Here is a 24,023-nt window from a genome sequence, read left to right as displayed (position 1 = left end):
CTTGTCCCTTTTACCTTTGTTGGGATGGGATGAAGAGCTAGAACCTGCCAGTTTAGGGGAACAGGTCCTGGCCCTTCCCTGCAAATATCTTCCCAGATTCAGTGCCTCCAAAGAGCAGCTCGAAGGGCTTGGGGTGGTTCCCCAACTGGACTCTGAAATGCGCCTCTCCTGACCATGGCACCTGGCCCAGGGCTGGGCCCCATACAGCTGAGAAAATAAAGGCAGGAACAGGTCAGTAGGGAGGAATTAGGGGATAGTCTGCCACAGGAGAGGGTGCTGGGTGGAGTAACAAATCCAGTAACTCAAGCCCTCAGCTTTCTGCACCGGGAAAGAGCTAATCCTAGGGCTCACCCCACAAGCAACTGCTGCTCGCTTCACCTCCTCCTAGTTCACACTCAACGCCTGCAGTGCATTTTAGCACCATTTTTCAACAAAGGAGGCACCTGTGAACAACACCAGTAAAAGAGTCCCTGGAACTTGCCACATACCATCAGGGCTCAGGGTCTCTGCCCATGCCCTCTGGAGCCCGTGTGCACAAGCTCAAATCTTCTGGGCCCCTCATGGCACAATCCTCACACCATCCTTTCTCTGGTCCATCCCACGTAACCCCAACCAAACCTGTGCTTCCCGCTGCACCACAGCCCATTCCTGTTACCTTATTCCATGCTGGGGAGGCCAATAAGCAAGAACAGTGGGCCTGGATGAATAAATGATGCCACAGATGCTAGCTGCATTACAGAAGGGTCAGGATTTGCCATCTGAGATGATTGGATTAACAATTTTATTTGTCAACTATAAAAGGGCTGGTGTTTCGTTCCAAATAGATAGTTCGTAGGGCTGAGACCCACATGAGACCTTTGCAGTCCCTGCTAATGACAATAATATGCCATAGTCAGCCCCCTGGCTAGCAGGTGTGGGCCTGGTGACCACAGAGATCCAGACTGACCTCCTGAGTGTCTGAAGGGAGGGGCCAGGGTGTAGGCCACAGGTTCCAAATGTAAAGAAAGTGGTTATGCTCACAGGGGCAAAATGCAGTTCTGCCTGGTCCAAGGTCCCGCAAGGCCAAATCCTGTGGAAACACAAATTCCACAGCACCCACCACAGGGACAGAGAGCAGGGGTGTTATTCAACGCTGGAACTCCTGCTATGAAGGCACCGGTGGGCAGCAGCCCTGTAAGCAGAACCAGAGTCAAAAAGCAAGAGGGAAAGAACCAGTAGACAAAGGAACCAGGAAGAGCCAGAGGACACGCTGGAGAGGATGACTGGGAATGGCTAGAGGCTGGGGGCACTCCGCTGCTCCTCTGAGCTTCAGTTTCCTTAACTAGAAAAACGTAACTACCGCCAACTGCCACACAGATGGTAGCTGTGAGCATCAAAAAACATGAAGTGAAGGAAATGCCTGGCACAGCCCAGCTACACAGCAGAGACGTGTCAGTGCCACATTTCTCCTTTTGAGCCTGTCCCCCGAGTTGCAGCCTCTGCTATGGAGTTGGGAGCTGGTGTCAATGATGATAAGCAGTGTGGTGACCATTCACCAGGTACCTCCCATGTGCCGGACACATCAGGGCCTCACATACATTTTCGCAGTGGATCCTCACAACAACCTGATGTAGGCATCTACCTCTTGCTGTGGATGAGGAAACTGAGGTTCAGATGTTGGCACCTTGTCCTGTGTTACAGCTGGCAGAGGAGCCTGGGTTTTGAAGCCATGCCTGCCTGACAGGAGAAGCTGGCTCCTCCCGGCCCAGCCCACAGCTGGAGGCTCTAGGGCAGGCAGAGCAAGAGTTCCCCAGGGCAGCACCTCCACCTGGAGGGGCTGGGCAGGGAACACGACACCGTCAACTTGGAACAAACTTTTATTTTGTGTGCTGGTCTGGTGGGTCCATGGCCACAGGTCACTGGTAACTAGAAATAGTTAGGAGGGGAGGAGAGGGGACCAGCAGTCCAGAAGCAGGAAGAATGGTGAAGGGTTGGGGACGGAAGGGAGGTGAGGCTGAGGAAGGACCCAGCCATTTGGGTGTCTGCCGAGGCTAGAGAAAGAACACATCTCTGCCCGTCAGCCCACTCTAAAGTGAGGGCGTCAATCTACAGTGCAGACCAGACTGTTTTGGGGCCCATGTTGCCATCTCTGGCCTGGGCAACACTACCCCCACCCCAGGCAATGATTCTTCCAGAGGGCTTACAGTCTGGAAGTCTTTTTTAACCACCTCCTACCTGTCCTCCCTCAATTGAGGCTTCCGAATCTGGGGCTCAGGCCATTCACTGTTTACTCCTGTAGCAGCCATGCTGGGGTGATGTGGGGAAGGAGGGGCTCCAGTCCCCACCTGGCTCAGAGGAACAGCTGGCACCTCTACCAAAAGGAGGTGCTAGTGAGCACAGCCCTGAGCAGACAGACCCCAGTCCTGGTCATCAGTGCCCCGAGGCCCAACAAGAATCAGAGTTGAAATTCAAGCAGGAGGCTGCCCTGGGGCGAGGCAGCTCAGCAGAATCAGCAGAGCAAGAGTAGCCCCAGCCAGCCAGGCAAACAAAGGATTGTCTCCGAGGGGAAAGAAAAGCCACCAGCTGTCTTTGGGTCAGTGGCAATAGTCAGAGTTAGGGGCAAGGAGGGTCCTTCAATCCAATCACTGACACCCTCCACACATCTACAGGTTACAACTTAAGAGCTTTTGGCATTATCTCTTTTGGGGTTTAAGGGGAACAAGAGAGAGAAAGAGAAAAGAGGAACCACCACTCTCCACTCTGCTAAAATCCCCAAGTCTCAGAGGGAGGGCTCCCTGCTCTGGCAGCAGCAGACATGTCACCTGGAAGCCCCGAGGCCGGCTCCAAGGTGGGGCTCCAGGCGCAGAGGAGAGTGAGCACAGGGAAGGAGGGTGCTCTTCAGCTCCCAACAGCCCTGAAAGGTTCTCACAGAGAGAAACGGACAGACGGACGGACAGGTAGCCAGCTAGCTCATGGAGGCTGGTGGCCAGCCACGGAGGAGGTGAAGAAGACTGCCGGGGCCCTGAACGGCCGCACTTCTGCACCTCACACACTCCCACACACACAACCACACGCACACTAGAGAGAGAGAGAGAGAGAGAGACAGATATATAATAAAAAGAATAAAAACTAAGGGCCCCGATGTACAAAAAATGTGTGAGGAAGAAGGCGGGGAACAGGGTGGGAGATGGTCAGTCCTCTGCAAGTCTGACCACCTTCCTCAGCTTATAAATTACAGCCCCCCTGGAAAACGGGGGTGGGGGGAATGACGAGGGTCCGGCTGCGGCCTGGGGGAGAGCGAGTGGCGGTCAGAGTGGCTCTGGCCCATCTGGTGGAGCGGTGGCCAGAGCACGAGGATCCCTTGGGTGGTGGAGGGGGGCTGGGGACATTCAGCAGCCACTGGCAGGAGTCATGCAGGCCCCCTGGGACTTCACCTTGTGACGTTGGCCCCCCCGTCGCCGGCCCCCGCTGCCAGGCTTGGGCTGAAAGAGAGAAGAAGGAGCTTGAGAAGCAGTGCCCATAGGGAGCAGGATGGCAGAGAGGCCGGAGCAGCGGGAAGTGGGGGCGGGAGACGAGCGAGCAGGCAGTGTGGTCCCAGCCTGGCCTGAGTGGTCATCTGCTATGTCAGATCCTCTGCCAGGCAGAGCCAGTGCCCACCCACCTCTGTCGCTGGCAGTGGTTCACAGGTGATAACGGGGTGAGAGGAGCTGTGTGGAGAAGCAGAGAGAGCGGGGGAGCTAACATCGGCCACCGCTGATAGGTGGAAAGAGAAAGGGAATGAAGGAGTGAAAGGAAAGACTCGATGGGGAGGGAGAGCAGAAAGGACAGGTCCAGGTAGAAGCTTCCTTCTCCAAAGAGGGGTCAGATGAAGAGACTCTGGAAAGGACTGATGTAACAGGGACCAGGAGATGACTTCTGGGGGACAGAGCTGGCAGGAGGTACTGAGCGAGAGCCACACTGACAGGGCCCAAGGTCACCTACCCCTCAGGAGGTGGCATGTCATGGGAGGGGCCCAGAAGGACCCTCTAAAGCAGTGTCTTTCAGACCTTCAGGGCTGCAGTGCACACTTGCACTCTCACAAACAATACTTACTATGACAGGGAAACTGACATTTTCTACTCTATTTCATTAAAGCTAAACGTTGGTCAGGACCCATTAAGTTGACTTTATGTAGGCCACACCTCAGTTTGAAAAACACTGCCTTAAGAGACAAAAAGCTCACACTTAGCACTTACAGGCCAGGAGTTGCGGTAAACACCTGTCCATGAACTGGAAGATGTGACGGGCCAGCAAAGGTTGGCTGGGCTCTCCTATGAGTCACCCCCACTGACTAGAGAAACAGCCGCACTCCCACCCCAACCCTGCCCAAGGTGGTCAGGGGCCCAGGACCGGCCTGGGAAGCACACCCACCTGTGACTGAAGACTGCTGGATGCAGCTGGCTGTGCAGCCCCTAGAGAGCAAGCTTCATCTCCAGGTGGGGGTGCCCCTACTGCTGGCCCTCCAGAGGGGCCCCCCTCTTCTCGTTTGCTCAAGGGACCCTTTTTCGTCGACTGCATTTTAATCTGCTGGGGCTTGGAGTTCATTGGGGAGTTGTTGGTGGTCTGGAGAAGCTGCAGGAGCCAAGGGGTGGGGATGAGACTGGAGCTGCAGGCAGTGATATGGGCTCACCTTCTCCCACCCCCCCATCCCCCACCCCTAGAGGTCTCAGGACCTCTCACTCCATGGCCTGGCTGGTCCTGAGTGAGGCGGGTGGCAGGAGGACTATGACAGGGGGTGGACGCAGAGATGTTTTCCTTTCCACTCACTGTACCAGGGCTGCCATGGCCCGGGCTGATGTCTCACCTGCCTCAGCCCAGCCCAGGAGGGTGCCATCCTGTTCCCCACCCTAGCTGCTCTTCCCACAGACAATCTGTGAACCTCAGCCATCTCCTACTCAGCCCAGCTCCCAGCCTGGGGTCCAGTCTGCCCAAAGAATAAGCTGTATCTCCTGCTGCCCCTGTAACAAGAATCTGGGGCAAGTTTTGACTTCAGGCCTCCCAGAGAGACCGAGTGTCTCAGGAGCAGGAAACATTTGGAGTGTGGCCATCAGAAATCTTAAGAGCTACCATCCAGGAAGGACTGACTCAGAGCCTTCCCTGGTGGCCCAAGTTCAATTTCAAACAAAGTAGGGAAGAGGCCCAGCTACAACCCTAAGGGCACTACAGCATGTGCTGGCAGCTCCTGCCAAACTCTTAGCCAGACCAAGGCAAGTGGGCCTTCAAGGATATGACCCCTCCCTGCTCCCACAACATACGCTGCAGTTCTGAGGTCACCATGGGTGGGCCTAAGGAAGGCCATTCTGGAGGAAATGTGAGCCTGAGGCTGATTCCAAGATCTCAGACAGGCTGTATGGAGCAGGGGTTAAACCACTCTATCAAGTGCCCCTACTCAAGGCCATGGATGAAGTCTGCAGAGAGCATAAGGTTGGCTCCAGGAGACGGACAGCTCAAGCCCCCAGGGAACTCAAGCCCATCACTACTGTCTAGTACTCATTCCATCTGGACCCACTGCTGTAAGTGCACTGCCCCAGCCAGGTCATCGAAGCCTGTGCCCAGCATCTCAGAGGCCGACCTTGGCTAGGCCTGGACACTTTCCCACCACCCTTTCCTGCTGAGGACTGCCATGCTTCAACCCCACCTTCTCTCCTCCATGATCACCACCAAAGCCCAGAAAGATGGGAGGTCTAGGGACATCGCCTCTCAGGGGAGCAGAGAAGATGGCACTGAGGCCACACCTTAGAGCAGTTTCAGCTCTCCCAAGGTAGGGACTGGTGCCTCTGCCCCTGGCAGTGAGGGAAATTCCACAGGGCTTCTCAAAAAGGGATTGCTGTGCTCACAGTCTAGAAATGGAGTGGCCCCCGTACTTCCTGCAGGTAGGCAAGGTGGTCTGCCAGGCCATACCTTGGTGATGGTGCCCACAGCCTTGGTGCGGCCTTCCCGGAACACCAGCCGCTGGTCTATGTGCAGGTACTCGGGGGTCTTGATGAAGCGGAAGTGCACTGTGGCCTTGTCCCCGGTGCGCAGACAGTCCTTGTCCATGCTGAGAATGGTGGCCGTCTGCCTGATGCTCCCACAGTGCACTGCCAAGGGAGCCAGGAGGTCAGGATAGGCCTGAGCTGCCAGTTGCCTCAGGGCAGGGGAGGCAGTGAGTAAAAGCATGAAACATGCTGGAGCTGCGGCAGGCTGAAGACCTCGGTGCGGGGCCAAGTGTGGCTGAGTGCCAGAGGCCTGCTCTTGGATTTGATCCTGCCTCATACTCTCCCATCTTTTCCTCCAGTTAGACCCCACTTTTCCCTGGACCCACAGTCTGAGTTCCTGAACACAGGGCACTCTGTTTGCATGCATGCCTCCTCTGCACTGTGGGCTTCCTGACAGCAGGGCCCTTGCCCATCTTGTCTCTGTCCCCAGCACTTTGGCAACACTACCTGGCACACAACAGTGCTTGGTAGATGTCTACTGAAGAACTGAGTGTGAGGTCCTTGAGGGCAGGTGTGGATCTCCAGAGCCTGGTATAGAGCCAGCACTCTGTGTTTGCAAGACTGAATAAACACCGCAGCTCGTGGGTGGAACAGAGGGGATGGCATCGCTCAACGGGACAGAGACCTGACTCTTGGCTGTAGCTGAAACTTCGGGGTTTGGATTGCTGGAGCACTTTGTGGGAGGACCTAGAGCAGGCAGCTTCTGGCTGGCAGTGCCTTTAGACACCTACCCATGGCCTGGTAACGTGGGCTAATTGTGGTGGGGTGATGGAGGACGAGGATCTCGGCCTCAAACTCCCAGGATGCTTGGGGATTCAAGCGTGGAGAAACCATCACCATGCCCTTCCGGATGGATGAGCGCTTGATCTGGAAAAAAAGATGGAATCCCAGACCTTAGGGACAATATTGCCTTCTGGCTTCACCCCTTGGTCGTGGAGGATCAGGAGTCCTTCTGGAAACTGGGACCACCCCAACTTGGCCTTGCCCTCTCACTGCACTGGACCACAGGACTTCTAGAGTAGACAGCCCAAGGCGGACTTTAGTGGCATGTGGGAAACCTCAACACTGCTACCCAGGGTCAGGAAAGACTTCATGTAGAAAGTGGCATTTCAGCCAGGCCTTGTGGGATGGGTAAGAATTAAGTGGGTGGTGACAGGGCAAAGGCAGGCAAGCATTCAGGTGGAAGGAATAGGGCCACCATGACATGATTGTTGGAAAGTATAAAGAAAATCTGACTTTGCTGGTTACTTTGGGATGGTGGGAAAGATAGGTGACCCCAGAACTAGCACTCACCCCAATCCCCAGCGGACAGAAAGCTAAATGGTAATTTGGTGGGGACCCCGACAGCCCCATGTAGAAAGAGCCTCTGCACAGCAGGAGGCTCCCAGCTGAGCTCACCTCTGAGCTCAAGGTACCCTGGTTGGGCACTCAGTGGAAGAATAGAGCTTAGGAGGCAGGTAGGTCTGGGTTCAAGTCCCAGCTCTGCACTTACTGGGCAAGTCACTCAGGCTCTCTGAGCCTCAGTTTCCTCATCTGTAAAAGTGAGGTCAGTAATTCCTGTCTTGCAGAGCAGCTGTGAGGACTAGAGACGGCCCAGGGACTAGCATAACGTGGAGCCCGAGGGGAGTTTTTGGTATTATCAATACTCACCTTCTTCAGTGCGAAAGAGGCCGTCTGGCCCCCTCGAACCTCCTTGACAGGCATGCGCTTGCGATGGATCGATTTGACAGCAATGGACAGGAAGTTACCCAGGGGATCTGGGCCCAGCAGCAGTGTGTCATTCAGCTTGATTAGGCCCCTCAGTGTTGTCCCCGACACCACTGTTCCTACACCCTACAGAGAAGACCCTGGCCCAGTAAGTCCATCCCAAACACAGACTCACCCCAACAGTCCTGCCAGAAGTACCACTCAGCCTCCCACCCTGTTCAGTTCACCAAAGCCCACTCACCGGGACAGAGTAGGTGTCGTCAATCTGAAATTCAGCAGGTTCTTCCTCCCGGTAACTGGTGCGAGGTGACAGGAGGTTGAGGAACATCTTCAGCAGATCTAGGTTTTCACCTGTAACGTTGGAGATCTGGAATATTGGGCACATCCTAAAGGAGGTGGGTGAGGGGAGAGTGGAGAGAAAAGAAAGGAGCTCAGGTGGCCAGCTCCTGCCTGATAGGGTGGGAGCAGCAGGAGGGCTCCTGAAACAGCTGTTGCTGCTAAGGGTCCCACCACCCTCTCACCGGCTCCCAGGGCTCCACCTTCTGCCCGGCCCACGATCTCCTGTCCAGATCTGCTCTGAAGTCTTCTTGTCTTACTCAGTTTTATCTCTGAAATCTGTCCCCACCTGTCTCACCACCACTGCCCTGTTGGGGGGGGGGGGGCTCATGACTGCCTCTTCTTCCTAAAGTACACACATGCTTAAATCCTTAACTGACTTTCCACTGCAGAGATGACAGCCAGACTCCCTCCTCCCAACATCTCTGCCAGTTTATTTCTCTCAAATTCCTATATTCCAGCCAGACCGGAGAATCTTCCCTTCTCCTAAAGCTTGGGACTTTTTTGTTCCCATGTACTTGTTCACTCTGATCCTTCTGCCTGAATTCCTTCCCTCTTTTACAACTACCAAATCCTCTCATCCTTCAGAGTCCATCTCCAATCAGATGCCACCTCTTCCAGGGAACCCTTCCCAGATGAGCACCCTTGACTCCCTCTGAACTTTTGGAGAACTTTTTGTGTCTCTGTTACACATGACTATATCTGATTTTCTGTCAGAGTTATCTTTACTTCCTACTCATGGCCTCTATATTTCCTATCCATGGTTAATCAAACTCCTCAGAATCAGGAATTATACATGCCCCACAGCTCCTAGAATAGGGACTGCAAGGAACAGGCCCTCAACAAAATGAATGAATTGTGGCCTGCTGAAATGGACCCCCTCTGCTGGCCAACTGGTGGTACTGAAGACAGCATCAGGGCAGAGCCACAGTCAGGCTGCTCTGGGTCCTGTACTAAGCAGCCCCAAGACCCTGGGAGAAGGAGCAGAGTTAACAAAATTCACTATTATCAGGAAGTTATCTCTGACCAAGGAGCCAACCACCTTGAGGACAAGGATTATGCCCAAGGCAACTCTGACTCCTCAATGCCTAGATGAAAAGCCCAGCACAGAACAAACATCCAATAAATATTTATAGAATCAAAGGATACACTGATATGTAAATGCTCAAACTGATCCACGATTAGAGTACTTTTGAGAAATAACAGTATAAAAAAACAGTTATAAATATAGTTGTGTATCTATCATACAGCAGCTAGGCATAGTACTAAATGCTTTACATACATTGTTTCCAACATTTATGAGAGCCTTATGGAGAAGGTAATATTCCAATTTCACAGATAAGGACACTGAAGTCTCAGCTAGGACTCCAACCTCAGGGAGGCCAGAACCTCAGAATCTGAGTTACCTGATACAGCCCCATAGCAACACTCCTGAGAGCAGAATGTTTGATTTCAACCAATCTCTATGCCTGCCCAGAAGTGAGTGCTCCCTACCCATTACCTCTCAGAGCTGAAGTTGGAGGCCGTTACAATTACATCATCCTTGCTCTGCACCAACACAGGGATCTTCCGGCAGCCTGGTGACTTCAACAGGCGCTGTAACAGCTTCAGAGTTTCTTAAAGGGTGAAATGGAACAAAATTAGGAGGATACAGCCTTCTCTCTGGCCAGGCTTCTAGGGCAAGACAGGTTCCTCATTACTGATGTAAGCAGGAGACAGACAGATGGACAGTGTTAAATGCCACAATGCCTGGAGAAGCAAAAAGAGGATCGAAACTTTGGATGGGTAAGTGCATGCTAAAGTAGAAGGAGAGTCCAGATGGGGCCTGTCTGCTAAGGTTACGAGTCTAAACACTGTCAGGTTTCTCCAAAGTCTCCAGAAGACCCACATCCTATGAGAAGGACAACGCTGCCCCAGAAGTCTTTGCTTCCTGGAAAAAAAATTCATCTGACAAAAAGATCTCTAGGACATTTAGATACCGGCAGAAGCCCTCATGAGGCCTTCCAAAAGGATGCACCTCCACTTCTTTTCTGCCATCTTCAGCGATACGGGAGAAATACACGAAAGCCTAGGCCTGCAACCCTATTGTGAAGCCTTTGGTGGTAAAAGGTAATCAGACTCTCTGCCCAAATGTCACCATATCTGTCCAGCTTAGATGTTAAAACCCACCCTTCTGCCTAGAATCACCTGAAAAGAGGTGCCAGATTAGGAATCTCAAGGATCCTGCACTTGGAACCAGAAGGAACAAAGAGTAGAAGATAATTCTAGGCCATGCTCAGACCAAGAGCCAAACAGGGAGGAAACAGAAGATTCTAGGTCAACGGTTATTGAGGCCAAGTTCTAAGCACAATACAAGGAAGCAGAAGACCCTGGGCTGCAGCCCTGGTAGCAGATCAACAAGGAACCACAGTGGGTGACTGCCCCAAACAGAGAGACTGCTGCTGGCTGTTGGCTTCACTTACCTTGCAGGATGTTGGCAGGGCACATGTCAATCTTGGTGACCACCACAAAGACAGGCACATTGAGTGCCAATGCCAAGCCCAGGTGCTCCTTGGTCATCCCCACAATGCCAGCATTGCTGCCCACCTGCCCCAACACAGAAAGAACCATCAGGACAAGGGAGACAGAGATTGCTGCTGAGTGGGCACAGGGGCTCAAAGAAGGCTGAAGTAAAAGAATTCCCATCTCTGAGGCCACCATTAGAACAGGACACAGGAGGCACAAGCCTTAGGCCAGGAAAAAAATGGCTGTAGATGAAAGCTGGGCTGGGCACAGACTAGTTTAGCCGCCAATTTAATGACGTGGGCTATCAAAATCTGAGACTTGGAAACAATAACAAATTTAGTCTGAGAAAACAACTATCTAGAGTCATCATAATGGATTTCAGTTTAACAACCCTGGCCGAGTTTCTGCATCTATAAAATGGGGGATAACAATATCCACTTTAGAGGGTCACTTGAGGTTTAAATGACAAAACATATGTCAAAGGTCCAGCACACAACTAGCATGAATTAGGTATTCAAGCAATGGCAGCTGTTACTGCTGTTACTATTCCTTCCCATAACAATGTTTTAAAATATGATCAAAAAGGCTGATTAAATAAATTAGAGCACATGCAAAAGTGTGCCGTACAAAAGAAAAAGGAAACTCTTATCTACCGATGTGGGGTAATCTCTAAGATATGTTTTTAAGGGAAAAAAGCAAGGTGGTATACAGCATACCATGCTACCATATAGAGTGGTGATTGGATCATTGTTTGAAAAAAGCAGCTATAAGACATCTGGGGAACATCTGAGGTAATGTAAACACTTTTAGACTAGATATTGTATAATATTAGGGAACTATTGTTCATCTTCTTAGTTGTAGTAACAGTAGGAGACAGTTCTTAAGTTTTAGGAACTGTGTGCTGAAGTATTTGGGGGTGAAGAGTCACAATGTCTATAATCTGCTTTCACATGATTCAGCCAAAAAACCAACCAACCAAAAAAACCCCATGCAAAAAACCCACATATGCATCCATCACAATCTAAGCGGAGGATTTATGGTATTCACTGGACTACTCTTTCAACATTTCTCAATGTCTGAAATTGGAGAGAGAAAATATATATACATTTGGTGGTATGATTGCAAAATATCTCTGGAGGATACATAAGAAACTGGAAGTACTGGTTGCCTCTGGCAAGAAACAAAACAGAGGAGGAAGAGAGACGTTTCACTATAAGCCCTTTGGTACCTTTTTATTTTTGTACCATTTGAATGTATTACTTACTAAATAAAATAAAAATTAAAATTACCATATATTATATATATATAGGGCTTTATACATTCCAGACTGTTTAAGTGATGCTTTCCTTTGATCATCACAGTTCACAGGTGAGCCACTACCCCGCTGACACAGATGTCCCACACATGTTTCCTTTGACCGACACCAAGGTACCTCCACTAACTTCCTCCTAATTTTTCCCATTCCCTCCAACCACCTTCCCTAACCAATCCAGGCTTGTTTTTGTTCTTCCCAAGTGGGAGAAGAGAATGCTCTCTCTCGCTGTGGTCTACATATTTTCAAGAGTTTTTATTTTTTTCCTGGAAATTGACTGCCAAGAACAATTATGAAATATTTCATTGTTTTCTACAGACATTTTTAATATTTAGCTCATAGTCTAACAGTCAGATAATATATAACATTTTATCTGGGTGAGGATATTTCCATTAATTGGCCTTGATCACTGTAGCCCAGTTAGAAGAATGCTCATTTTAAACTGATTTCTATACCCTTTTTAGTATCAACCCAACAACTGCCCCAAATACACCCTATAGCTCTTCCACTGAAACTCCTTCCTATAAAGTTTTCCTTAGCCAGTCAAGGTTGGTAAGGGCCCCATGCAAAGCTCAAAGATATGGGAAATGAAATCACATTGAGATCCCAAGAACCGTGGGCAGAGAGCCGACAAGAGTGTTCATACATATGCTCTGCCTCTCTTTAGTCTCCAGTTTGGGGAGAATTTGCCTGAGAACCTGAGTTTGTGGGGCAACTTGATCAAGTTTGCTCTGAACAGATGCTTATAGTTACTATGCTTATTAATACAGGCAGCTGGAGGAACTGGGAAACGGGGGAAGGGCTTTGAGAAGGATCTGCCACAGGAAAACTTGCTCGCCTGTGCTCTGTGTGAAAGCTGTGAAGTCCTGACCAAGGCTGTGGGCCTCACAGACTCCAACTCTCTGGCCAGGGAGGAAGACAGCAAAGGGACCCAATGCACGCTTCACAACATGAGCCAGCATGTTGAAAGAAGCCCCTGCTCCCTTTCCTTTTCAGTTTACCTACGTGATGAGCTGCTGAAAGCTCTATCCCCATTAGACTGTAAGCTCTACGTGAGCTCCGGACGGCCTGTTCACTGCTCTCCTGTTCAGGCCCCACACAGTGCTAGGCATCCAGAAGTCTCTCAACAAGTACCTGTAGGTCTGGGTGACACTCGTTCCAGGCTTCAGAAGAGGCCACCTCTCAGGCCTCTCCAATCACTGTCTGTGCTCTCCTCCATTTCTTCCCCAGGCCTCCCCATCTTTAAGGGTGCTCCTGGTATCATCACAAAGTAGCCCAACCCCAGGAGAAAACCCTCCTGAAGGTAATAGGAACACCCCAGGAGAAACCCTCCTCTGTGCCTCTCCAAACAATAAGAGAGATCTGCAGATGGCACCTCGGTATCTGCTACAAGGATCTCTTCCTGGCCTAGCCGAGGAGAAAGATTGACGTACACCCCTTGAGAAGACGCAGAGCTCAGAAGACTGGGCACATCTGCAAAACCTGTAGTCCTTACCCAATGTCAAAACCCTAAACTAAAAGGCCTCGTCTCAAAATAATTTCAAAACACTTCATATAACCACACCCTAAGAGACCCGCTGAAGCCTCCCCTCCCCCTCAGCATCACCTCACTTACCATGAGCATGCAGAAGTCAGGTAAATGGCCCGTCATGCCAAACACAGTGGTCTTCAGGTACTTCTCATGGCCAGCCAAGTCGATGAAGGTAATCACCTTAGTGGATTTCTCACAGATCTTTGTCCACTCCAGGCTGCCACCGTGGCTGTCTGGCTTGTTCACTACATTGCCTTCACTGTCAAAGCCCAGAATGTCATTGCCCACACTGCTGGTGCGACCAGATTCAATCTCGTGTTTGTGGCGGAAGAGTTTCTGGCGGGCAAAGCCTCGGCCATTGTCCAGCTCTCCATGGGTCAGGACCCCAAGAAGCGTACTTTTGCCAGCATCCACGTTGCCCACTACTGCTACCCTGCATGTACATGAACCAATACATTTGTGTGAGAGTTAGTGGGTGAGTGAAGTGAACCCCAGCAGCTGGATCCATAAGGCCAGGTTCACCCCTGAGCCTCTCCAGCTCACTGCTCCTTCTATTCATGGATGAGCACACTGGGAGATGTATCCAGGGAATAGAAAGTTATTCAGGAGGAACTGGGTTCCCACCACAATGGCTTTCTCCCTTAACTTCCACTAGCTTCCCCAAAGCTGCCAGACAGGAGCCCTAAAGCCAAGAGAGGCACAAAATGCTCCCCTCCATTCCCCTGGTTTCTAGCTTCTCACACTGATCGAAAAGCAAATGCAGCCCCCAAAATGGCCACAGGATGTATGGCTGGCCTCTCTCCCACTCTTCCCAAATGGAAATATTTAGGGATGAGGAAGTACAGAAATAGAGAATGGAGCTATCAATGTCTCTGGACACTTCTTCCATGCTTCAGGAAGAGAAAGGGCGAAGCCCAAATGCCAGGTGTCAAAGGCTCAATCACCATTCTTTGTGAAGCCCTAGACCCCAAGGTCATGCTGCAGGTGACCCCTGAGCTGCTCTGAAGGCCCCTCACCTGACTTCCAGGAAGTCATTGTCTCCTACTCGTTTCCGGACTAGGTAATCGCGCACACGGCCCCCAGCTTCTTGACGTTCCCGCAGGAGGATGACATCAGCCTCTATCTGTTCTGCCATGCTCTTCACTGTGGCGTAGGAGGCCTCCATGTCAGCTTCACTCAGCCCGTACTCGGTCCCATCTGGTGACAAGAGCCCAGACGTCAGCCTGCCAACAAGCCAGCCAGTCAACCACTCCTAACCAAGGCCCCACCCTGGACACTGGAGAAGAACATGGCTCTCTCTACCTGATATTTCAAAAATGTGGGCACATGTAGAGTTAAGAAATAATAGGACCAAGGGCTTCCCCATTAAGCAGGGCATTCATTAATTCATTCAACAGTAATCACTGAGACTCTCCTAGGTTTTATGCCAAGCCTCATGCTGGGTACGGGGAATACACGTGCCCTCAGCAGGCTTACAGCCCAGCAGGAAAGACAGGAAATTAATTAACTGCAATACAACTTGAGTGCTGTACGATAGAACTGTACAAAGAGAATGTAAAGCATGAGCAACTAGCATTGCCTAGGGAAGCTGAGGACAGCTTTGCAGGGTGCTGACTCCAAGCTGGGCTTCCAAACATGAAAAAAGGGCCTGCAGGGAAAGAAGGAAAGACATCCTAGGCAGGCAGTGGAACAAAGCATGGAACATGGCAGATCATGCCACATACAGGGACCAGTTAGCAGCACAGTGTGTTGGGAAGCAGGATGTCGGGTGGCAGGAAACCACATGAGAGGTGGAAACGGTTAAGCAGACGGACATCACACAGCAGCAAAACACATATATGTCAGACAGTCAGAAGCCTTGGGGGTTACACAGGGGAGTAACATGATCAGATCGCTGTAGGACAGAAAGACCTCTTGAGCAGCAGTATAACATGTGCACTGGCAAGCGAGAGACCAGAAACGGGGAGCCCAGTTAGGAAGTAATTCTAATAGTCCAGGCAAGAGATAATGAGGACAGGAGACAAAGGAAAATGGGGAGAGAATTTAAGAATGATTTTAGGGGTAGATTTTTAACTGAGGTGGCTCAGGTGAAACGTCCAGCAAGTCTGAGCTTAGGATGGGGAAGGACTGATCAATCAACCAATAATGTATTGAGTGCCTATGGTATGACAATCCCAGTCAGGTGCTTTCAGCCTCGTATCATATTTATTCCCACAGTAACTCCCTCAGCTTCTCCTCCAGCCTGTCTCCAAGAGCACCCCTGCTCCTTCTCTGGGCTCATCCCCCCGCCCCACATGTGCCCAACCTCTTCTCTTTTCCTGCCTAGAAAGACCCTGCAGCACCTTCTCTCACCCCTATCCACTTCTCCCCTTACAAACAAGCTCAAGTCATTTCTAAACTACAAAAAGAAGACCCAGCCCCTCCTCCTTTGGCTCTGCTTATCTACTGAGCTACCATCTTCTCCAAGCATCTCCAGAGTAATGAACACTTGTTGACTGTATTTCCTCACTACCTACTCGCTGATCTCTGGAAAAAACTGGTTTTCAAGTCATCGACAGCCTTCTACCCATTCATCCAATGCCCCTTCCTTGACTCCTGCAGCAGTGGACACTGCTGGCCATCCTCCCTTTGTTTCTTTCTTTTTTTTTTATTGAAGTATAGTCAGTTTACAATGTTGTGTCAATTTCTGGTGTACAGCATAATAGTTCAGTCATACATATACATACATGTATTCGTTTTCATATTCTTTTTCACTATAGGTTACTACAATATATTGAATATAGTTCCCCCTCCCTTTGTTTCCTGAAGCACTTCCCTTCCACACTGCTTGCCTATGACCCGAAATCTCCTGATTCACGCCCCTACCCTCTTGTTCTTTATTCTGTCTCCTCTGCTGGCTCTTCCTGCTCCTGTCCCCAGATGCCAATCTTTTTCAGTAGTCAGTCAGTGGCCCTCTTCTCTAGCCTCAAAACATTCCCCTTGGTCATCTCATTCTATGGCTTCAACAGTCATTTTGAAAACTACAAAAACATTCATAACTAGTCCTCTTCCCAGAGCTCCAGGCTGAATTTCCAATTGCCTAAATGACAATTCTAGAAGCGTGATGTCCAAACTCAACCATTCCACTCCGTTTTTTAACAACAGTACAAAAACTTAATAAAGCATGTTAGTCCTCAATGCAACTCCATGAGTCAGCCATTACCATTCCCATTTAATAGTGGGATAAACAACCCAGAGAGGTCTTGGAGCTGGTAGGGAGTAGAGGGGCCATGTGAGCTTGGGTCTTATGATTCCAAACGTATAGTCTTTTCCTCTGGCAAGGGTACCTCTTAACGCCAGATGAGTTCCTCCTCTTACCTTCCATATTTCTGATGACAACACTGTCCTTCCAGTCACCCAAGCTTATTAACATTTATCACTCCAGTCCTACTGACTCTAGCTTTATATCTTGCCCCCTTCCTTGTCCCTGCTGTCCTCTTTTTGCCAACCCAATGCCACTAGTCTGTTTCAGGCCCTTATTCTACCTGAATCACCACAAGAGATCCCTAACTGGTCTTAGCAATCCTTCCAACCCATCCTGCATAGACACACTAGCTTAAGTTCCTAACAAAGCACAGCTCTGATGCTGTCACTTCTGAGTCAAAGCCTTGGAAGGGCTCCCCAGGACCAGCAGCATTCAGTTCCAATTCCTTAGAGGCTTCCCCCATTTATCCCACCCCATGCACCTATTTTCTCCTTTTAAGTTTTGTTCCAGTGCAGGTGGCCCAGTTACCATCCTCCCATGTTCTCTGCACTTTTCCAGCTCTAAACCTTTGTTCATGCATTTCCTATCCTAGAAAGCCAATCAGCATATCTCCACTTGTCCAAACCCTACCCATTCTGCTCCCTTACACAATTTACCATGGATAGTGTTTTGGATGCATGTCTTCTCTCACTATACATAAGCCTCCTGAGGACAAGGATCATATCTCAAACATTCCTGGATGCTCCACAGGGGCGCCTTTCCTATACTAAGTCCTCAAATGTTTGTAAAATGCAAAACAGATCAACAAAGGGAGAGCAGTTGGGTTGAGGAGTTTCTAAATGCATGGCCAACTGAGCTCTGGAAATCTGGGTTAGAGAAGGACTTGTTGGAAGTGTTCCTAAGAGAAGGCTTGATAGTCCTGCCATTCCTGCGAGACCCCCAAATTCTACCCAACCTTTCTTGCTTCTAGTACAATGAAAAGCAATGCTTTCAGGTCTTGTCCCACACTAGGGGGCAATCACTGGTGTGACCTTATCCATCCAACGCTTCCAGAAAATGCTCACTCTTCTCCAGCATGCCTTGTACTCCTCCCTCTGTAGGAGTGGAAACAAAGGCCAAGAAGAAAAGCTGTAGAGGTCCAATTACTAAAGGTTGCATATTCAGCCATGCAGGAACTGGACCAGATTTGAGTCCTGCCCACTGACTTGCCTTTTCTATCTGTACTCTCCTGCTCAAGGTGATACAAAGTCTCCCCAAACTTAGGATAAAATTCTAAACACACTGGTATGGCATCCAAAGACCCTCAGAGCTGGGCACTGACTACTTGTCCAGTATCCCCTCCTAATACTCTCAACCTCATACTCTACACCCTCACTTTACTGAATCACTTCTGGTCCACCGAATATGCCACAGGCGGCATACTAATGTCTCCATGCCTTTGTGCATGTGGCTTTCTCTACTCACTCACTGCTGCCTCCATTAACCTGGAAAATTTCTACTCATCCTTTAGAATTCACTCAAGGGGCACCTCCTCCCAGAAATGCTTTCAAGACTTTTCTGACCCTCCAACAAAGACAACACTCCTCCCATGTTCCCTGAACTTTTACTACATTACCTGGTTCTTAGAAAGTCATGATTTACTATTTGCAGAATGAACAAGGTTTCTTTTTGAAAGAAATCTCAGGGTAAGTCAACTATAACCTGGAACTCTTAAAAATTACTACTGCAACTACTAATACTAACATTTATATAGTGGTTACTATATGCCCAGTGTGAATCTTAACCATGACACCAGAGACTAGATTCTATTTTTATCCCCATTTTAAGACAAGGTAAAGAGCCAGTAGGCAAACTCAGACCTGCCAGGTTCCAGACCCTGAAGTAACTACTAGGTCACATTGCCTCCTTTTAAAATACCAACCTTAATTTAAGAATGTATTCTCAAAGAACACATTCCTTTGCCCTGCTTAGAAGTTTTTAAACTCTAATTTATCTGTACAAAATTTCTCTGAGGTTGGGGGGATGTCATTAGCCCCATTTCACAGATGAAGGAAGTGATAAACAGACGTGAAGTACCAAGCACACACAGAAGTCAGTGATGCAGCTGACTCCTGGGGGTCTTGCATCTGGTTTGTCCTCTGTTTGATGTTCAACTTGTTTAACTAGTTATGATCTCTTTCTACCTCTTAAGAATTCCAGCAGGAAAGGACTCACTATGAATCTAATAGCATCCAATTGCTAGATGCAAAGATAATGTTTGGGTGGGTAAGATATGTGTTAATGAATGTTTGACATCTTCTTAAGCTTTGTCATGGGAGGGTTAATTAGCTGTGAGCCATCAAGGTATAGTAAAATTCACTAAGAGTCCACATTAAAGAACAGGGGGAAAGAGAGGGCTTTAAGAATCTTGGTCTTCAAAGAACAGTCCCAACACTTGTCAAAATTGATCTGGATGTGGTTTCTTCAGTTCTATAAGCCTGAAGTGATCTTTGAATGGTTCATTCTATTATAGTGGGCCAGATGTGCACCTGACACAAAAGCTTTCAAAAGGTAACCATTGATCCCCTAGTCACCAAATGGAATGCCTTTTTCTGAGCCTGACTTCTTGTTGTGTTTGTAACACTTGACAATGCTGGCCAACTTCCACTCTTCTTTGACATGCAGCCTCTTGGTTTGCCTATCTCTCTGACCATTCCTTCTTTGACATGATAAGACCTAAAACTGGGGAGGTGATAGCAAAGATGGAAAGGAAAGGACAGATAAGAGAAACATTTCAAAGGATGGCAGAGCAATATTTGGAGATCAAACCCTTCTTCCTCGTGTCATTCTTGCAGTATTTCCAAATATTGTTTTCAACTGAGGTTAACTGTATACAAGCCATCTTTCCTTCTTGGGACAGAGGCCAGATTTTAAGTATCCAAAAGTGCTTTGCAACAGTATCAAGACTTAAGAAGATACTCAATAGATATTTGTCAAATAGTTACAGAATGACTTTTGAGATTTCCTCCACCTTAAACTCAAGACTACAAAAGAATTATTACTTGCCTTTACAACACCTACACTCACCAAAGAGAACTGTTCCTTTAATTGCACTGAGGCCTATTAGGGATTTCTGCAAAGATGAGACACAAGATCTGGTACAGGCTAAATTCGTAATTATTCAAACAAGCCCAGCTACCATTTCAGCAAGGATAATGTCATATTGAAGAAGAGGGTAAGCAGGCTTTGTATTGAGGGTATAAACTAAGAATGACCAGGGAAAAAAAGCCCAAGATATAATCTGGAATTCTACAATGGGGGCTGCCTTCTTCTAAAGGAATGGGCCCCATTACAATGGAATAAGGGGACTGGAGGGCAGTAACAAGTCCCTTCCAGAACAGCAACAAGGCTACATGTCTCATGGGATCTCACAGGGAGAAAAGAGGACCTTTGTTATCACAGCAATACCCACTGAAAGGTCAGTGTGGTCAGGGGCAAGGCAGCCTTGCTGAAGAGAGGAATTCTGGGTGTCCTTTTCTCGCTGACATCAAGAAGTATCACAGAGGTTTCTTGCTAAGCAGGCAGTAGGTAGCAATGGGATCTGCAAACAGGTTTGGAGGGGAAGACCTAGAGCTGCCTAGGGAAGGCTTAATTCCAGACCTAAGTGTGACTTACTCTATTACCTTGGACAAGAAGTTTCCTTGCTTTGTGCTTCATCTCCCCTTATGCAAATGTAGAGTACTGGAGGTAGAAAAGAAGTATCTGTAAAACCGCTTGGAAAGTGAATCTTTAAAGTCAAGCATATTATGACCACTACGATGAGAATTAAAATTATCACTTTGTACTTTTATGTCCTCCCAAACAGTTCTGCAGACACTAAAGAATCATTGCAACTGATACACATGAACAGGAAAAGTTGATTAAAGAGGGAAAATGTGCTCTAAATAATTTTTTTAATAAAGTGAAAGGAAAACTATGCTCACCTGATCCCTGCCCAATGACATATATGGTCTCTCCGCATCCCTCGTCCATCCTCTCCCACATTTGCCGAAGTAGGCTGTCATACTGCTCTGATGTAGGGCTCACTAGAACCAGCTAGAAGAGAAACCAACAGCCTTAGGACCACACTTGCTAGAAGAGCACCACAGCCAAAGCAGATCAATAGCCTGACCAAAGACCCTGGCTGAACCCCACAGCACACTGATCTGAAATAGCTGTGCAGCCCCCTCATGCCCTCTCTGCCTCTCCTTAAATAGCTTTTGAGCCCAAGGCCTTACATGAGCTGAGTTATATGGAGTACTAAAATGAGTATGTATGTCTGAACCACAACCCACAGAAAAGAGGGTGTAAGCAGCCTGCATCCTGCTACTTAACAGGAGGGGCAGGATCCACAATGACTGAGAATCTGGCATTGTAGGTAGAAACTAATGAGCAGTGCTTTAGACCTACATGCCAAAATCTTCTACCTGCAGCTTGCAACTCACAGGACAGAGATCTCATACACTGCCATGTCCTCCACCCAAAGCCAATGATTCCCATAATAACAAAAGAATTGTATTCCATCTTGTTGTGACTATCTTGATTATTTAGAAATCGGCAGTAAAAACTGCTACAAGAGTCATCTTTATCAACAAAGCACCATTACCACTAATATGGGTATTAGCACCATCATTTTGCAAATTTCTGCCAATAACATTAAAATATCAACCACTTATTTGAGAAGGCCATTACCAATAGATACATCAGATCCCATTCTCTCACCACTCATGTGTGACCTTGGATAAAGGACTTAACCTCTGAGTCTCAATTTTTTAATCTACAAAATGGAGACACTACCATTTGCATCCTAAGGCCACTGTAAAGACCAAATAAGATAACATGGAAAGTATCTAGTCCACAACTCAGTAAGTCATAATTACAGTTTTCTTTACCCCATCATTCCTAGAAAAATCTTGGATGAACATAGCCACCACAGTTCACTAACTGTTTCTCCCTTTGGAAGCTCTCAGAGCCTTAGGTTTGTCCCCACATTTAACTGTAGCAAGTAAAGTATATAAACTTATAGCTTTTAATCTTTCCCTCAGGAATCAAATCTATTCAACCCATCTCGTCTCTCCCTTCACATCAGTTTTTCTTTTTGATAACACCAAATTTATCTATAGCTTCTCTACTCTAAAACCGTGAGAAGCATTTCCCCAACTAGGTATGAAACAACACTTCCCTATCCTGGAACATTAAATAAGTTGGTTAGGAAATGAAGGTACTACTCTCTTTGCAATTCTGTCATGCAATTTCCCATTGTTTTCAGGTTTCTTCAGCACCTTGACCATGAATTGATATCTAGCTCATCTGCTTCTGAGTCAAGTGCATCTCTTACAATTTCCTGAGTTTACTCATCAGAGCTTGTACTTTGAACTTGGGTGCTGCCTGGGTCTTTTACATTGTGTCCCATTGCCTCACACATTTCCCCTCACTATCCTCTCTCCAAACTTGGCCATCCTCATTATGGTATTAGAGGCACCAGACAGGATCACTGTGATAAGGTGGAGCACTGGCTTCTAAGTAATCAGCTGAGACTAAAGGGAGAGCAGTTAGTTGCAGGTAAAGTTCTCCCCAGTTTGGACCAAGTTTCATGCAATTTTGCCACCCACCACAGACTGAAAAGTCACAAATGTTTTCAAAATTCATTAAACATCTCTATTGTAAGTATCCAACAACAGGTAGAAGGTGATACTGGTGTTCTATGTTGCATCAGCTGCTATTTAATCTGCACAGGAAATTACTAGTTTATCTAGTTCACTTCTAACATTTACTGAGTAGTATGTATCCAGCAGTACTGTAGGTTTCTTACATACATTTCTCACTTTTACAACACATCTGTACTTAAATGATGATGTTGCTGGAGAACTGAGAGGTTAAGAAACTTCCCCAAGGTCACAAAGCCCTTTTAACTGGCAGGGCAGGAAAGGGAACCCAACCCTGCCTGACTCTCAAGTTGGCATTCTTTCCTTTAGCGATGTTAGGCACCTTCAAAACACCAGTCCCAAATTATGCTTACTTTCTAATCCCCCCATTGCCAAGCAGAAGGTGAGCCCTTAAATCCTGCCTATCTTCTCACGAGCTCAAAAGACACTATTTAAAACGTCCTTCATTATTCCATTCATACGAGATAAAGTCCCACTTCCAGGATGGCGAAATGATGGGTCATGCCCATCTTTCACTTTTGTTTTGTGTGCATTTGTAAAGTAGATATTCTTCAGACATCTCTCCCGGACTGAGCGACTACTTAATGCTTCCTTTCCCGACACTAGGAAGACGCAGCTCCCTCCCTGCTCCACTGATCCTCCCGCGCCTCTGCTCGCCCTGCCCAAGCCACCTCCGACCCTCGGCTGCCGCGGACAGTCCACGGAGAGGGCCACTCTCGGTCTCCGAGGGGGTAGGCGCACCGCGCGGGGACAGCGACTGCGCGGGTCGCTGCCGGCGTCGGGCGCCCGCGTTCCACGTGGCGGAGCGGAGGGGCTGTGATCTCGGCGGGAGCTGGACGGCGGGAGGCCAGGTGGGCACCGCCGGGGAAGGACGGCTGTGCCGAGGGCCGACGGGCCGCCCCTCGTCTGGGAGCCCGCTGCGCTTCCCGAATCGGCAGGTGGGCGGGCTCGGCCCCTCCCGCCCCCGCCATCGCCCCGGAGACAGCTCGGCCCCAACGCCCGGGCCCCACTGCCCGGTCCCCTCAGCGCCCGGTCCCCTCAGCGCCGCCGCCGGCGCCCGGGCCTACCTTGCTGGTGAGGTCCAGCTCCGGCTCGCCGTTGAGCGCCTCACCGTCCTCGCTGCAGTCCGAGTCGAAGCCGCTGTGGAGCCGGGCGGCAGCCGCCGCAGCCTTGGCCGCCCCCGGAGAGCTGGGTTCGGGGGCGAACATAGAGGCCGGGACCGGCGAGTCCATCGGGGAGCGACTCCGCTCCGCCGCCATCTTTAATAACTTAGGCTAATTCGTAGCCGACCTGCCCTCCCTCCTCAGATCATTTGACTAATATATGCGGGCCCCGCCCCCAAAGCTCATCAGAATAATTTATGCGAAACTTCTCCCGCCGCGTAGAGGGTGACACGTATCTCTAGCGAAGAAACAACCGACCAGGCCTCTCAGCCACCAATCGCTACAGCTCTTCCAAGTAGCTAGTGAATAATTAATAAGGCCCAAACCCCAACAAATGTCTGAGACGTCACGCGCTTCGATCGCATCTTAGGAGGGGGCAGCATCGTGTCCACGCTACCTGCCTGGAGCCTTGTCGCCAATGGGAGCAAAGCGGAGTACGACTGACACAGCACCCATCCAATGAGGAGAGAAATACACACAACGTTTACCCTCACCGCCCATCACTCTCCTCGTTTCCAGCTGAGGCGGTGCTCAGCTTCCAAATC

The 24,023-nt window shown here is 49.1% G+C and overlaps 1 protein-coding gene across 3 annotated transcripts; it reads right to left on the bottom strand.

Annotated features, from left to right (window-relative positions):
* Positions 1-762: 762 nt before the first annotated feature.
* Positions 763-23,579, bottom strand: GTPBP1 (GTP binding protein 1). 3 transcript variants are annotated; one of them, XM_032492255.1, is made up of 12 exons: positions 23,383-23,579; positions 20,594-20,705; positions 14,404-14,584; positions 13,472-13,820; positions 10,502-10,625; positions 9,541-9,655; positions 7,945-8,089; positions 7,647-7,829; positions 6,728-6,863; positions 5,920-6,098; positions 4,390-4,590; positions 763-3,461 (listed from the first exon to the last, which is right to left on the bottom strand). In XM_032492255.1, the coding sequence occupies exons 1-12, from the start codon at positions 23,572-23,574 to the stop codon at positions 3,369-3,371; spliced, it is 2,010 nt and encodes a 669-aa protein (XP_032348146.1). In that variant the 5' UTR covers positions 23,575-23,579; the 3' UTR covers positions 763-3,368. The 3 variants fall into 3 exon arrangements, with proteins under 3 accessions (XP_032348146.1, XP_032348148.1, XP_032348147.1); XM_032492257.1 differs by lacking the exon at positions 20,594-20,705 and having other exon boundaries at positions 23,383-23,518; XM_032492256.1 differs by lacking the exons at positions 20,594-20,705; positions 23,383-23,579 and adding an exon at positions 20,294-20,342.
* Between the last annotated feature and the right edge of the window lie 444 nt (positions 23,580-24,023).

Source organism: Camelus ferus, chromosome 12 (assembly GCF_009834535.1).
Source record: "Camelus ferus isolate YT-003-E chromosome 12, BCGSAC_Cfer_1.0, whole genome shotgun sequence".
NCBI lineage: Eukaryota > Metazoa > Chordata > Mammalia > Artiodactyla > Camelidae > Camelus > Camelus ferus.
This window is presented reverse-complemented; position numbering and strand designations above follow the sequence as displayed.

Bases quoted from the DNA above. Each gene is read 5' to 3' on its own strand.
- GTPBP1 (XM_032492255.1), bottom strand. From the start codon at position 23,574: ATGGCGGCGGAGCGGAGTCGCTCCCCGATGGACTCGCCGGTCCCGGCC. The intron at 20,706-23,382 runs GTAGGCCCGGGC...TTTCTCTTCTAG, and splicing joins AGCTGGACCTCACCAGCAAG to CTGGTTCTAGTGAGCCCTAC. The intron at 13,821-14,403 runs GTGAGGGGCCTT...ATGTACATGCAG, and splicing joins AATGACTTCCTGGAAGTCAG to GGTAGCAGTAGTGGGCAACG.